The 16,149-nt window shown below is 49.7% G+C and overlaps 1 protein-coding gene across 1 annotated transcript in view; it reads left to right on the top strand.

Moving 5' to 3' along the window:
* The first annotated feature begins 9,124 nt into the window (after positions 1-9,124).
* YJEFN3 (YjeF N-terminal domain containing 3) overlaps positions 9,125-16,149 on the top strand; it is a 146,624-nt gene continuing 139,599 nt past the window's right edge. The window contains exon 1 of the mRNA XM_078668582.1: positions 9,125-9,698. Coding sequence (XP_078524708.1) covers positions 9,643-9,698 — 56 coding nt within the window. The 5' untranslated portion in view covers positions 9,125-9,642. The remainder of the gene's footprint in view (positions 9,699-16,149) is intronic.

Raw genomic sequence — 16,149 nt, 5'->3', positions numbered from 1 at the left:
ACCGGTGGCCCATAACGTGGGTGGTACTGAATCAATTTCAGGTGGAAGGGGAGCACCCTTAGATAGACATTGTCTAGTACCTATGTCTGGGCCCATGGTAATATAGACACCATCCGGCGAACAATATATAGTAGCATGCAACTTATTTAGTAGGTCCAAACCCATAACATTTTCACCACAATTAAATGTTAGAAGGAATGAAGAATCCACAGTAAAAGGGCCAACAGTAAGGGCAAGAGGGCGTGAGATGGGGCTTACAACCGGTACTACTGAAAAACCCACCAAAACATTAATGTGGCCAGACAGGGGTGCCCCAGGGACCAGGTGTCGGTCAATAGAGCTTTTCGTGGCACCAGTATCAACCAAGGACTCCTTAGGACACAGCTTTCCAAACTGTGTGGCACGACACATTACTGTGTAGCGACCCATATGTATGTGTGTTGCGCGATGAGATGACGTCTGCCGGCAATCGGCAGAGTCGGGCCGCAGGGGCTCTTAGAAGGGGTGAAACAACAACAAAGCCCTATTAACATGCACAAGGTCTTTAAAGACCTGTGAAGTGTTTGGGTGCGGCTGTGAGCAGTCCCGGGCTGCCACACACAACGGGGGTGGGGGGGGAGCTGAAGCCCTTTGATGCCAATGGGTGTTGTGCGCCCGATACAGTGTATCAACTATAATGCAACGCGAAAGCAGCTGGCCTGACAGACTTTTTCATGCCCTGGTTTCATCCTTGCTTGCTATTTAAGATGTTTTAACCCCTGATGGACTGCAGGGAATAAAAGATTGCCTAAAAGAGGCTGCGCTTTAGATGACATCTGCATAAGTATGATTGGGGGGAGGGAAAAAGGGGGGTCCTCAAGGAGTAATTCTAAGAAAGCAATTACGTTGATAAATAATGGTAGAAAACATCCTTTACCCTTTACCATGCAGCTTTTGCCAAACTTTTTTTGTTGAGCAAACTAGAGCCAAAGATATCAAAGCGCTTTACATGAGCACCAGTTGTGTTACAGACGGACACTTGCATTTTTCTGTGTGTGGGTTTGTGTGGAGTTGTGTGGGGTGTGTGTGGGGTTGTGGGGGGGGTGTGTGTGTGTGAGGTGTGTGTGAGGTGTGTGTGAGGTGTGTGTGGGTGTGTGTGTGTGTGTTTGGGGGGTGTGTGTGGGGGTGTGTGGGGTGTGTGTGTGTGTGTGGGGTTGTGTGTGGGGGGGTTGTGTGTGTGTGGGGGGGTATGGGGCTGGGTGCGTGTGGGGTGTGGGCCCGAACCCACCATAGTTGGTTCAGGCTCGCTCGCTGCGCTTCCTCGCGTTACCGTGTCCCTGAAAATGTTTTCACAAAAAGGTGTGTCACCAACATGAAAAGTTTGGAAAGCTGTGCCTTAGGAGATTCTTGCAGATCTATCTTGACATAAAGGCCACGCTGGTCTCCAGGTATTTGAACTGGTCCCGTACCGTGTTCCTGGCTGTCCCACCTGAAAGACATCCCCGTCACATCATCAATATCATAATCGTCATTGTAGTACTACCTATCCCAAGTGTCATCAAAATAATTGTCAGAACGGTCTACAGGGGAAGCAGTGTGTTGCTGCCTATTGGTCCTGCGACCCCTGTTTCTAGAACTTCGTCCTCTAATGGACGAAGCATTGTGCAAAAGTACAGGACACTGGCTACGCCAGTGACTTTCTTCCTTGCAATAAGCACACTGATTCTGTCCCAAAGGTGTCATGGGTTGCTGTCTAGTGCATGAAAGCTGTTGGTGGGGTCCCCGTCCCCTGTTTTTACCTCGATATGCCTGTTGCAATAATACCTCGGTCTTCAGATCTTTATGCTTTTTATCGCTTTAGTCTTTCTCTTCATTATCCCTGTGTTCGTAATATTGGGCCATATTTAAAATCACAGAGGGGGAAGACGTAGACCTAGTACTCTCAGCTGCTGGAAGTTTAGGCATTATTTCAGGAAGGAGATTAGTGACAAACCTATCAACAAATACATGGATTCCTCCCTCCGTAGACATATCCTGCCCACTGTAATCCAGAAAGGTCTCTTCAAACACGTTGAAAATATCAGATACACTTCTGTCTTTCTTCTGCCGGCAGGCAGTCACTCTGTCCCAACTAACTTTCTTGGGGGTAATGAGTGTATGCATATATGTTATTATGCGAACTGGGCATGGAGAGCAACTCAGCACATGGTTTGTCTCCTGGCTTCATATCTCGCTCCCAACCCCTAATCACATTCCACGTTCCACCTAACTCTGCAACATGGTCTTGGGTATGCATCGATCTCCAAATATCAACTGGAACTAGTAGGCCAAACAACATTTCAATATCAGCAAGGGTCATCATAGTGGAAGAGGCAGCTTCTGTCAATTTTTTATCGTAAGCAGTAGGATATTTCCTAGGGTCGGGCAAAGTAGCCTTAAGGGCCAGAACCTCACTTCTTTTCCATGGAGTATAAACCCATTGTTTCTGAAAACGGGCAGTCACAGCCGGTCTGGTAACCGCCCCATGTTGATCTGTCACTGCAGGGATTTCCGGGTGGCAAATGGGATGAACCTCTGGCATTGAGAACTGAGTTATGTGAGTGGGACTCTTATCATGTAGTCTGCCTCTATACGTAACTAAAGTGGAAATATTCCTGAACACTTGAGCCGGCTCCATGTTAATTACATAAGCACCTTCATTAATATTGAACAGTATCAGGTGAGAGAAGAGCGAGCAGGGACCACAGGGGAGAGAAGAGAGCACAGGGGAGAGAAGAGAGCACAGGGGAGAGAAGAGAGCACAGGGGAGAGAAGAGAGCACAGGGGAGAGAAGAGAGCACAGGGGAGAGAAGAGAGCACAGGGGAGAGAAGAAAGCACAGGGGAGAGAAGAGAGAAGGACGGGAAGGGAGCACAGGTGAGAGAAGGGCGAGCAGGGACCACAGGGGCTGAGAGAAGAGGAGAGGCTGCTTGGATAGAAGGGACTGCTGAGAGAAGAAGAGAGGCTGCTTGGAGAGCAGAGGCTTGGGAGAAGAAGTGAGGCTGCTTGGAGAGAAGGAACTGCTGGGAGAATAAGAGAGGCTGCTTGGAGAGAAGGAACTGCTGAGAGAAGAAGAGAGGCTGCTTGGAGAGAAGGAACTGCTGGGCGGAGAAGAGATGCTGCTTGGAGAGAAGGAACTGCTGGGAGTGGAAGAGATGCTGCTTGGAGAGAAGGAACTGCTGGGCGGAGAGGAGATGCTGCTTGGAGAGAAGGAACTGCTGGGAGTGGAAGAGATGCTGCTTGGAGAGAAGGAACTGCTGGGAGTAGAAGAGATGCTGCTTGGAGAGAAGGAACTGCTGGGAGTGGAAGAGATGCTGCTTGGAGAGAGGGAACTGCTGGGAGTAGAAGAGATGCTGCTTGGAGAGAAGGAACTGCTGGGAGAAGAAGAGATGCTGCTTGGAGAGAGGGAACTGCTGGGAGTAGAAGAGAGGCTGCTTGGAGAGAAGGAACTGCTGGGAGTAGAAGAGATGCTGCTTGGAGAGAGGGAACTGCTGGGAGTAGAAGAGATGCTGCTTGGAGAGAGGGAACTGCTGGGAGTAGAAGAGATGCTGCTTGGAGAGAGGGAACTGCTGGGAGAATAAGAGAGGCTGCGTGGAGAGAAGGAACTGCTGGGAGTAGAAGAGATGCTGCTTGGAGAGAGGGAACTGCTGGGAGAATAAGAGAGGCTGCTTGGAGAGAAGGAACTGCTGGGAGTAGAAGAGATGCTGCTTGGAGAGAGGGAACTGCTGGGAGAATAAGAGAGGCTGCTTGGAGAGAAGGAACTGCTGGGAGTAGAAGAGAGGCTGCTTGGAGAGAGGGAACTGCTGGGGGAATAAGAGAGGCTGCTTGGAGAGAAGGAACTGCTGGGAGTAGAAGAGAGGCTGCTTGGAGAGAAGGAACTGCTGGGCGGAGAGGAGATGCTGCTTGGAGAGAAGGAACTGCTGGGAGTGGAAGAGATGCTGCTTGGAGAGAAGGAACTGCTGGGAGTAGAAGAGATGCTGCTTGGAGAGAGGGAACTGCTGGGAGAATAAGAGAGGCTGCTTGGAGAGAAGGAACTGCTGGGAGTAGAAGAGATGCTGCTTGGAGAGAGGGAACTGCTGGGAGAATAAGAGAGGCTGCTTGGAGAGAAGGAACTGCTGGGAGTAGAAGAGAGGCTGCTTGGAGAGAGGGAACTGCTGGGAGAATAAGAGAGGCTGCTTGGAGAGAAGGAACTGCTGGGAGTAGAAGAGAGGCTGCTTGGAGAGAGGGAACTGCTGGGAGAATAAGAGAGGCTGCGTGGAGAGAAGGAACTGCTGAGAGAAGAAGAGAGGCTGCTTGGAGAGAGGGAACTGCTGGGAGAATAAGAGAGGCTGCTTGGAGAGAAGGAACTGCTGAGAGAAGAAGAGAGGCTGCTTGGAGAGAGGGAACTGCTGGGAGAATAAGAGAGGCTGCTTGGAGAGAAGGAACTGCTGGGAGTAGAAGAGAGGCTGCTTGGAGAGAAGGAACTGCTGAGAGAAGAAGAGAGGCTGCTTGGAGAGAGGGAACTGCTGGGAGAATAAGAGAGGCTGCTTGGAGAGAAGGAACTGCTGAGAGAAGAAGAGAGGCTGCTTGGAGAGAAGGAACTGCTGGGCGGAGAGGAGATGCTGCTTGGAGAGAAGGAACTGCTGGGAGTGGAAGAGATGCTGCTTGGAGAGAGGGAACTGCTGGGAGTAGAAGAGATGCTGCTTGGAAAGAAGGAACTGCTGGGAGAAGAAGAGATGCTGCTTGGAGAGAGGGAACTGCTGGGAGAATAAGAGAGGCTGCTTGGAGAGAAGGAACAGCTGGGAGTAGAAGAGAGGCTGCTTGGAGAGAAGGAACTGCTGGGAGTAGAAGAGATGCTGCTTGGAGAGAGGGAACTGCTGGGAGTATAAGAGATGCTGCTTGGAGAGAGGGAACTTCTGGGAGTAGAAGAGATGCTGCTTGGAGAGAGGGAACTGCTGGGAGAATAAGAGAGGCTGCGTGGAGAGAAGGAACTGCTGGGAGTAGAAGAGATGCTGCTTGGAGAGAGGGAACTGCTGGGAGAATAAGAGAGGCTGCTTGGAGAGAAGGAACTGCTGGGAGTAGAAGAGAGGCTGCTTGGAGAGAGGGAACTGCTGGGAGAATAAGAGAGGCTGCTTGGAGAGAAGGAACTGCTGGGAGTAGAAGAGAGGCTGCTTGGAGAGAAGGAACTGCTGGGCGGAGAGGAGATGATGCTTGGAGAGAAGGAACTGCTGGGAGAAGAAGAGAGGCTGCTTGGAGAGAATGAACTGCTGAGAGGGTAAGGGCATGGAGAGGAGAACCTGCTGAGAGAAGAAGAAAGACCGAATACTGAGCAAAAGCTGCTGAGAGGAAAAGTAGGGGCTGCTTGTAAAGAAGGAACAGGGGAGGAAGGGATGATAGAGAGGGAATGCAGACTGCTGTGGAGAGAGAGGGTGCGTGAGAGAAAAGGAGTCGTGGGTTGGGGGACTGAAAGGGCTGGAGGGTAGAGGGAGGGCGTAAACTGCCCAGGTGTGAGAGCGGAAGCGCGCAAACATGAGTTGTTTATGAAACGAGGTGATGGGCGCCAATAGTGCAAATCATCAAACAGGGCAAACCGGGTCGTTGATTAGTGAAGGCGCTTGAGGGGTGATAGAGCCCTGCTTGAAGCGTCAGCCGGTAATATAGCGCTTCCGGCTTGACGACATTCTTCTAGTCTGCTGGTAATGCATGAAGGTGAGAGTGAGCCCTCTGAGGTGAATCTGGGCTCCTCAGCTCCACTGCCTTGATCCTGGGCAGAAATTACCCCATCAAGGGCTTGTGTGAATTTTGTCTCCAGTTTCCTTTATTACTTATTACACCTGATGTCCACTACTGCGCACAACACTAGGGTCTTATTACACCTAATATCAACGGCTGGGCACACACATCACTTCACTGGTTTCTTATTACAGGTGATGTCCACGTATGTGCACACCACAACACATACATTAAATAATTGAAAAGATACTGCCATATAATCAATTAAGGAGTGACCATATACACTCCGAAAGGTATAAGCAGCGGGGGAGTCCTCCGGGAATCTACCGTTTAACGTTACAAGGTCTAAACTTCTAAAATTTTGCAAAAGTAACAAGCCTAGTTTATCTGACCTTATATGGACTGGCAGTACAGAATCTGGGATGGCCCATACCTCCTCCAGTTCCGGGTTAGAAAAAGACATAACTGCACTATTGGATAATTTAGCGTTAAAGTCCCCCACCATCATTATACGTGAGCATTCTTCATTGTTACTTAACCTTTGCACAAAAGCACAGATTGAGTCAATCAATACGTTTGACGCTCTCCCTGGAGGAATATACACATTTACCAATAAAGGAATTGCTTGCCCCAAGTTATCTTCACCCATCCTCAACTTTACTCCGATACAGCTTTTTGAGGGATGCTTATAGATCACAGGATCCCATCTTTTGTCACAGCTAAGTAAAATAGCTAAACCTCCACTTGCGTGCCCTTTTACAGATTTTTTTGTTGTACAATAATACACATAAAAGTTCTCAAACTGAAACTCCTCCCCCATCCACGTTTCTTGGAGGCAAATTATTTTGGGGTCAAATTATAATACTGATTTAAGCTTACAGCTCGTTTTTCCTACCCCCGCCACATTCCAGGATAAGATGTTTCCCAATTGGCTACCCACGCACTTTGGGCTTTGTGGTAGATATTTTTGACCCATTCAGGGTACCTGTAACCCAGCTCCACTTTGCTACCTCATCCTCCACATTGGGACCACTAGGCCTTTGGGTTTCAGGGCCTAAAATGTTAATTTCTCTGTTTCCTAGGCTTCTACCTACCGTTATTTCGATGTCTTTAAGGTTTATGGGGATTTTTGCACCCCTATTGTTAGAGAACCCATACACTTGCATCTGATGTATCGTTACTAAGCTTTCTGAAGGAACTCGGCAAGGGGGTACACTAGAAATCACATCTATACCTCTTTTTGTAAAGCAGTCTGCATTAACTATTTTTTTTTTTTGTAAGACGTTTATTAGTGAATCATTGAGCATTACATATAGCGAAGCCTACAACCCATCGGGCCGGCCGCAACTTTGCGATATTTCGTAAAAGAAACGAAAACAGAGGAAGGCATATACCTCCGGCAATCACCACATCTTGTGAGATATCATTATTACATCAGCAGTATCCCATATGCTCATATGTAAGTGGCGCAGTTAATTGACGTCTTGTTTTATCTTTTTATAAGTATATAGAAAAAAGGGGAATATAACTCTGTAAACTCGACAGGTCGTTTCAACGTGTCCCAGCTTGGTGGCTGAGTCATCTAGGAGCAATTCGGCGTCCGCCGAGCAGTCTGCATTAACTATAACCAATGTTGAAACTACCCCTGACGGGAATGTAACTCTAGGACTTGGGGGCGTGCTCCTCCAGTCTAAGTAGATCGTCTCAAGATCTTTACTTGTTATTGGCCCCAAGTCCTTTATTTCTGTTAACAACTATAGGGGGGCACTTCTATTCAATAACATTGGTTCGGTTTCAAACAGAGAGACGAAAAACACGGTCCTGCTCACCTGCCCGACTCCTGGCCCTGTATTCCTTATTGGCCTATTACCGGGCTGCCCTAAGACCGGGTCTCTCTCTAACTTGTCCCTATTACTGTTAAAAACTGTTAACAAGTCCCCTACCCCAACTGTCCCCAGGCCGGAATCAAACCGTACTGGGAGAGTATCCCGTCCACGAGGATGAAAAGGGGCTCCTCCGGGAGCGGAGTATTGATCTATTGCAAGCTCATGTAAGTTTTTCGTTACTTTTCCTGATATGGGGTCTCCACTTATCTCCTGATTTATCCCACTTTCTTCCGGGCCGTCATGGCACTGTGGGAGAGTCAGCAGCAAGTTTGAACAGATCGACTGGTTATCATTTTCTTGCCCAGTTTTTTGACCCATGTTCAATTTGAGTTGCCCCAAAATCCCTGTGTCCTTTCTACGTGAAGGAGATTTTGTACTATTAAATTCATTGCTTACTGGAGGGAACCGCACTTTTGTCAGGTTCCGTTTAGGGATACGTCGAATCCTATTCTTCTTCTTACCCCTTCGACCAATTCTGATATTACTTTCGCTCAATACTGGGGCCTCCCCTAAGGGTGCAATCTCTCAAGTTTTTAATAATCCTTCAATTAACTGTAGGCTTGGTTTCTTATTACAGAGGATGTTCACGGCTGTGCACAACACTAGTTTCTAATTACACCTGACGTCAACGGCTGTGCACACATCCCAACACTGGTTTCTTATTACAGGGTATGTCCACGTATGTGCACACCACAACACTGGTTTCTTATTACACCCGATGTCAACGGCTGTGCACACATCCCAACACTGGTTTCTTATTACAGGATATGTCCATGTACTTGCACACCACAACACAGGGTTCTTATTACACCTGATAACAACGGCTGTGCACACACCACAACACTGGTTTCTTATTACAGGTGATGTCAAATTCTGTGCACACACCCCAACACAGGTTTCTTATTACAGGGGATGTCCATGTATGTGCACACCACAACCCTAGTTTCTTATTACACCCGATGTCAACGGCTGTGCACACATCCCAACACTGGTTTCTTATTACAGGGTATGTCCACACCACAACACAGGGTTCTTATTACACCTGATAACAACGGAGGGGCACACACCACAACACTGGTTTCTTATTATAGGGGATGCCCACGGCTTTGCACACCATAACACTGATTTGTTATTACAGGTATGTCCACATATGTGCACGCCATAACACAGGTTTTTTTTATTACGGGTAATGTCCACAGTTGAGCACACCGCAGCTCTGGTTTCTTATTACAGCTGATGTACACAGCTGTGCACACCATAACACCGATTTGTTATTACATGTTATGTCTCCATATGTGCACACCACCGCTCTGCTTTCTTAATACAGCTGGTGTGCACGGATGTGCACGCCGCAACGCTGCTTTCTTATTACCGCTGGTGCATGGCAGAGTGCGGAGCAGAGACACCTGCGGGGAGGGGCGGGAGCTGGGACCGCCCCTCCATGTCTGGGATGGTTAAATCCCGGCTCCCCCCGCCGTGCTGACAGTGATCCTGCTCCGCTCGCTCCATCAGTGACTGAGCGCCGGAGCAGCGCCTCGCCCCCCTCCTCTCACAGCCCCCCCCCCCTCGGCGGTCCTGCCCCCTCCCTGGCTGTAGCACCCCCCTGCCATGGAGTCTGCACCGGAGAGGGGCAGTCAGCGTCTCGCCTCTGCAGCCGGAGCATCCTCCGAGGGAGCCGGGATCTAGAGCGGGGTACCAGCGGGCTGCAGAGCACGGGTTCAAGAGGCGGAATTCAGGACTGGGGCTCAGAGCACGCGTCCTAGCGCCTAGACACAGGGTGCAGGCTCCAGGAGATCCAGGCTCCAGCGCCTCGATTCAGGGTGCCTGCTCCTGGGCGCAGATCTGGGGTGCGAGTGAAAGCGCCTAGAAACAGGGTGCATGCTCCTGGGCAGAGACACGGATCTGGTTCCACAGCACGGGTTCTAGCGCCTGGATACAGCGCCTGCTGCAGAGCTGAAAGCCGAAGTGCGTGTTCCAGAGCCCGGGTTCTAGAGCGGGGGCCCGCAGGAGACGGGGAACCAGCGACCATGAGCTGCCCCTCGGCGTGGAACAAGGAGACCGGCGAAGCCCTCACCTTCCTCGGGTAAGTCCTGCGAGGCGCTATGTTTCACATGTGATGGGCGTGGAGTATCAGCTCAGGGGGTTCATGCACGCGGTGAAGCGGTCTGTGTGCGAGGGTGGAATGCCCCTTTTGACCCTCTGCGTGACGCTTTTTCAAATTTTACTCTAAATGTCGGAGCGTGACTAGCGCCGAAAGCCGCGAGGCGCTATAGAAAGCAGCTCCCAGAGTGAAATGCCTCTAGTGATCCACGCACCTGCTGCAGAAGTCGATGTGCGGCCCTTCTGTCTTGAATCCAAGTCCCGGATGGGGTTAGAAGCAGAAAGGCATCGCCTCTAGGCACTGCGCCTGCGTGGCGCTGTATCCAGCAGCGCGATCACGCAACTGATCATTTCTAAAGGTGCAGGACTCAAGGAAATTGTAATCTATTCGTTCAACATGTATTTAAGATTGGTACATTTATATACCATTTTTTTTGCAGCCAGTATTTTTAATATAATCATTTCTAAACGTAAATTTAGCTATACAGGCAAGGGTCCTGAAAGGGTTGCCAGACGCAAAGCAAGAGGTTTTCTTACTTACTAAATGATATAATTCGCGATTTACCTCTCTTGGAGATTATGCATTTTTATGGCACACGCAGAATCTTCTAAATGTTCTCAAAATTGCCTATTAAACACACACTGCTCGGTGAGATGACGCGGATGACCAGGATCACACTGTTGGTTTCACTGTGCGAGCCGGGATTCGAGCCCGGATTTCCCAGGCACGCCGCCTGCAATGCACCCGCATTTCTTCCTGTTTTTTTTGCTTTACTTCACAGGACCTTGGTGATGGCTTCGTGGCCCTCCATTAGACGGATTAATACACTCTGTTTCTGGAGTGGGACACCCTCCGTTCTCACACGGTGGACTTGACCGGGCCAACAGTCTCGACTTCCTAATCGAGGAAGCTTTTCGGCATTCTGCTACTGATGTCTTAGTTTCGGTCCTCAAACTTTATTTTCTTCCGGTGCAGAGGTCGTTGGGGTCAGTGACCCTTCACCCAGACGCGCTGGGAGTTCATAGTCCAACCCAATTTTTCCATCAATGCTTCAACCTGCCTGGGTGAATATTAGCTGAAAGGATGTCGTTTTACCAAATAAATATATGGGCTTGTTGGAGGGGGGCGGGGCTTTATTGAAGGTGTATTGGGGTTGCCTTCTAACCGGGGCCAATGGAATGAACGAACATTAAAGGGCCAAATTATGCGGCATGGACTTCATAGCGTGCAATATAGTGCAATGAATGTAGCATGTTGCAGCACTAATTGTGGCAGTGTCATGTCCGCGTGCTGTCCTCGGTGCTTTAAATGTGCCGGTACTATCCAGTACAGAGTACCGGCACTTTTTTTTATTTTGGGAGGGAGAGTACCGGCACTTCTCAAGAGTGAGGTAATACTTTAAATTGGAGCGTGCCTGTTTGTTTCTGAGAAGTGCAGGTATCTCCAATTTAGAGTTCACGCACTTCTATTTTCCCATTTCAAGCACTGGTTGTTTTTCATTACACACAGTAATTCCGTCCTATATTTACCCCTGTGGTGCCAGTGGATTCCGGGGTACACGTCCACCCATCGCCCACTGACAGCTGTCCTGCTTAACTCTGCAGACACTTTCCACCGCAGAGCACCACGCGTAGGGCTGTTTATATAATTTATGATCCGTTTGGAAGAAACAGACACCTGTTGGTTTACCTCTGCAAGTCGTGCATCTGTGGGTGGATTGTGTGGCAAACCCATTATTATACGGTAAATGCCCGGGAGGGACCCAGAATCGCATAATTCTGTTGGTCCTGCTTGTAAGACAGTCTCTTCTGCAGGGAGGAAGGACCAGAGGTGGGTGGTTGTGTCAGTGCATGTGACACCCACTTCACCCCTCCATCTGGCCCCTGCTGGGAGTGTTCACGAGCGCCAGAGCCCCCGGGGCGTGTGAGGCGTGGAGGCGTAGCAGAGAAGGGTGCAGAACAGGGAGCCGCAGGGGGTCCACCAAGACCCGCTGCTGAGGTGGACACACTTGCTGCCACCTCAGCAGAGAGGCCACGGACTGAATGGTCATCACGTCTGATCTTCCCAGCAAGTTTTAAGTATAAGAAAGGGAAGCGTGCACCAATGGACAGTGGGGGAGGCAGGCATTGCTTGGTATCCTGTGTAGCTTCCCCAGATGGGCAGTGTCAGAAACAAGACATGGTGGGCAGTAGGACGAGCAGCACTGGTGGGCGGTGTGAAAAGCTGCCTCTTGGTCATAGTGAAAAACATGCCCTGGTGCGGTGCGCCGTGTGAGGAGTGACCACTGTGGGCAGTGCGATGAGGTGGCACAGATGCTCTGTTTGGGAAGCTGGCACTGGTGGGCGGCATGGGAAGCTGCTGCTGTAGGTAGTGTGAGTGGCTGGCACTGGTTGGCTGTATGGAGCTGGCACTGGCTGTGAGTGGCTGGCACTGGTCGGTATGGAGGGACTGGCACGGGTTGGCAGTGTGGGGCTGGCACTGGTTGGTATTGAAGGGCTGGCACTGGTTGGCACCTTGGGGTTGGCACAGGTTGATATGGGTGGACTGGCACGGGCTGGCAGTGTGGGGCTGGCACCGGATTGGCAGTGTGGGACTGGTTGGCAGTGTTGAGCTGGCATGGGCTGGCAGTGTGGGGCTGGCACGGGTTGGCAGTGTGGGATTGGGACTGGTTTGAAGGACCGCAGCCATGCCCACACCCGCGCCTCTGTCCGGCTTCCAGGCGCCTATCTCCAGTAACCCCCCCCCCCTTGCTGTGGTCGCTGTGGGCAGACAGGAGCAGGCAGCCCCTTCTTCTCCTGACAGATTGTTTGTGCTCGAAGGACGCCCGTTCTGAGCCCTCCATGCCACGTGACCCGTAATGTGCACACACCAGGATCCGTGCTCGCACGGATGTGCACGACGCCCGGCCGCAGGGTGACACTTTTGTAGGGTCGCTGGATCTGATCGGGGTTTTCATTTCCTGCCTCAAGCGCCTTAGAATATGGACCCTGAACCTGCCCCCCAGTGGCGCTAGAACCGTCAGAACTGACCCTGTGCACCCCATGAGTGCCCACTCACCCCACAGGCAGGGAAGGGCCCCACAGAACCGCTGGCCGCAGGGGGTCCCCTGGGCACTGAAGTTTGTTCTCAGGGTATAGCCGTGGGGGAGCCCTGCCCTGCCCTGCAGCCAGCGGCCAACGCCTGCCCCTCTGCCTCAAACAGCATCCGTTCCCGACCTCAGAAGCATGAAGAGGCGCCTCGGCCCTCCGGCTGTTGTAGGCGCTGCAGGTTCAGGTGCACTGAACCCTGGGCCTACGGTCTGCGCGGCTACTGGGGTGACCCCGGCTATTACACGTCGGTTGCACCCCCCCCCATTTGCGTCCTGACAGACACCTGTTTATTATAGTCCTGATCAATCGCCTAAAATCATTACAGGATGAAACCTACAGATCGCAAGGCGCATGCGCACCAACTTGTTCAAAGCAGGAGAACGAAAATCTCAATATATTGGACTCTAGAGCTACATATAAAATAACGGGCAGCCTAAATGAACAATAAATAAAGTTCTTGCTCAGTGGGAAGTGCACTGTGGTACATTATAAAACCTCTATTAGTTAATGCACCTCAGAGGTCTGTGTGTAACCAGAGGGTCGCAGAATTAAATCCTGTTGGTGCAGTGGAGAATAGTGTCTTGTGTATGTGTAGTGCTACGAGGTCACCGCCTCTGACAGAAAGTGAATATGCAAGTCATTATTTTGTACTTGCGTTACACACAGTGTAAGATAGGCTGATACAAAATGTTCAATTAGTTTTACCATAAAATGCTGCTGCCAAAATGTAGATTTTAGTAATACCAGAACGTATGTAATGCACTTTTTTCAACATCTCTTCAGGGGAACTAAGGGCTGTGTAAATGCAGTTACAATTAAAAGCACGTACATCACAGCCCAGTTGTTAACTCTTTGCACTGACTTAAAGAAACAAACCTTTGTCATCACAAGTGATTCGATCAGTGGCCCCCAAGCACCCTTTGCACTTGCAGATTAACTAAAAGTGCATATTTGTATTTTATTCAAGCAAGCAGGCACCCTGGCAGGAAGGCTGTTCACAGCACAGGAGACCCATTAATGGAACTTCACCTGATGGAAGCATTTTAAAACCTGTCCCCACTGGTTGTCGTTTTTCAAAAGGTAAGCAAATGTTATGGATTCCAGGCACAAGTGAGGCCTGGGAATGTGTCCCTTTCCCAGGACTCCACGCCCCCCCTGGGGGTCACGCCCCACAGACTGAAGACCCGGCATTAGAGTGAAAGCATAGAGCGGGAGCGGGGGCGTGTCTGCATAATGTACCGCTATGGACCTATGCGGGTTCAGGGCCGGCCGCTCGTACATCGCTAGTTTATTCTCAGGTACCATCAGGGGTTTTAGTGTTAAGATCAGATCCAAACTTGCTAATATTTTTTATTTCAGTTGTTTAACCCCTTCACTGCGGCGGCTATTCCGCCGCAGTGCTAAGGGGGCGGGGCGGAAGAACGGCGGGCGCATGCTGGTGACGGAACCGCTCCGTCACCAGCGTCGGTTGCGCTGTGCTTATGACGGAGCGGTTCCGTCATGGCCCGCCCCGCTCAATAGAACGCTCAGAGCAGGCGCGGAATCCGCGCCGCGCAGGCGTGCCGGGCGGGCCATGACGGAACCGCTCCGTCATCAGCACAGCGCGACCGCGGCTGATGACGGAGCGGTTCCGTCATCAGCAGGGGAGGGGTTAAAATCATTATAAGTCCAAGCTAATTAAAATACATCACAGCATTGTTTATTAACAATGAGACAACAATGTTTGAAAATGATCACACACATACTGAGGGTAGAGGCTATAACAATCCGCACCGAACAATAACATTTTGGAGCAGTGGATAACGGTGCACAGAACCAAGGGGCACTTCCCTTTATACTCCTTACTAGGAAAGAATCCTATATAAACATCACAACAGTTGGTTCAGCACTCAATACAGTGTAATTAAAAAAAGTAAGTCCATAATAAGTAAGCACATATAGAAGATTCCGGGATTCCAAGTGTTTTCTTTTAATTCCAATTAATTCTTTATTCAATGTTCATTAAAACTCAGAAGGACCACAGCTGACGCGTTTCGTCTAAAAAAAGAGACTTCCTCAGGGCTCATAAAAGTCACAAATTGTTTTCACAGTTGTTTTATATTGCATCAGTTCAGAGTTTACAAGAGGAAATTCATGTGTTACTTGTTTCCATGAATGCGGCGTGGTGGCCAGCAACACCTCCATACATCGATTTGAAAGTCAAGAAAAGTTTGCTTGAAAATTAGTTTAAAATTTCAGTATGTGATGGTTTTAGGGCACCCAGAACAGTCTCGGCTGAGAAAGTGCTTGTTCCTTTACGGATGTATGATGTTACAACGCATACATTTACAACGCATGCCTTTACAACACAGATTTTACATCCAACATCCATTACATCGCATGACACTACATCGCATTTTTAGAAACTAGCTTTACAAAGCATTCCATTACATCGCATTTAAGGCAAGTATTGGATAGTGTAGGGGTAAAAATTACAATTCTAACTCCAGGGGGTGCAACAGTAGGGTAAGTGTTGGATAGTGTAGGGGTAAAAATTACAATTCTAACTCCAGGGGGTGCAACAGTAGGGTAAGTGTTGGATAGTGTAGGGGTAAAAATTACAATTCTAACTCCAGGGGGTGCAACAGTAGGGTAAGTGTTGGATAGTGTAGGGGTAAAAATTACAATTCTAACTCCAGGGGGGTGCAACAGTAGGGTAAGTGTTGGATAGTGTAGGGGTAAAAATTACAATTCTAACTCCAGGGGGTGCAACAGTAGGGTAAGTGTTGGATAGTGTAGGGGTAAAAATTACAATTCTAACTCCAGGGGGGTGCAACAGTAGGGTAAGTGTTGGATAGTGTAGGGGTAACAATTACAATTCTAACTCCAGGGGGTGCAACAGTAGGGTAAGTGTTGGATAGTGTAGGGGTACCATGCGTTGTAATGCTTGCGTTGTAGTGACATGCAATGTAGTGTCATGCATTGTAATGGTATGTGTTGTAATACCTGCGTTGTAGTGACATGCGATGTAGTGTCATGCGTTGTAATGCCTGCGTTGCAGTGACATGCGTTGTAAAGGATGTTGCGATGTAATGACTGCGCTGTAAGTGTAGTGCGATGTAATAGTTGCGTTGTAAAGGTTGTTTCCCTACCTTTACAGTGCAGCAGGTAGGGATGGGTGGGTGCACAGTGCAGCATACAGGGTGGGAGGATACACAGTGTAGCAGCTAGGGATACAGGGATGGGTGGCTGCACAGTGCAGGGGGCAGGGATACAGGGATGGGTGGGTGTTTGTTAGAATGGATTAGGGCGCCTCAACAGGCGTTGTGATCTAAAGCGAGCTGTTCAGGCTTCACAACCTGCCT

This window comes from Lissotriton helveticus, chromosome 12 (assembly GCF_964261635.1).
Source record: "Lissotriton helveticus chromosome 12, aLisHel1.1, whole genome shotgun sequence".
Lineage (NCBI taxonomy): Eukaryota > Metazoa > Chordata > Amphibia > Caudata > Salamandridae > Lissotriton > Lissotriton helveticus.
This window is presented reverse-complemented; position numbering and strand designations above follow the sequence as displayed.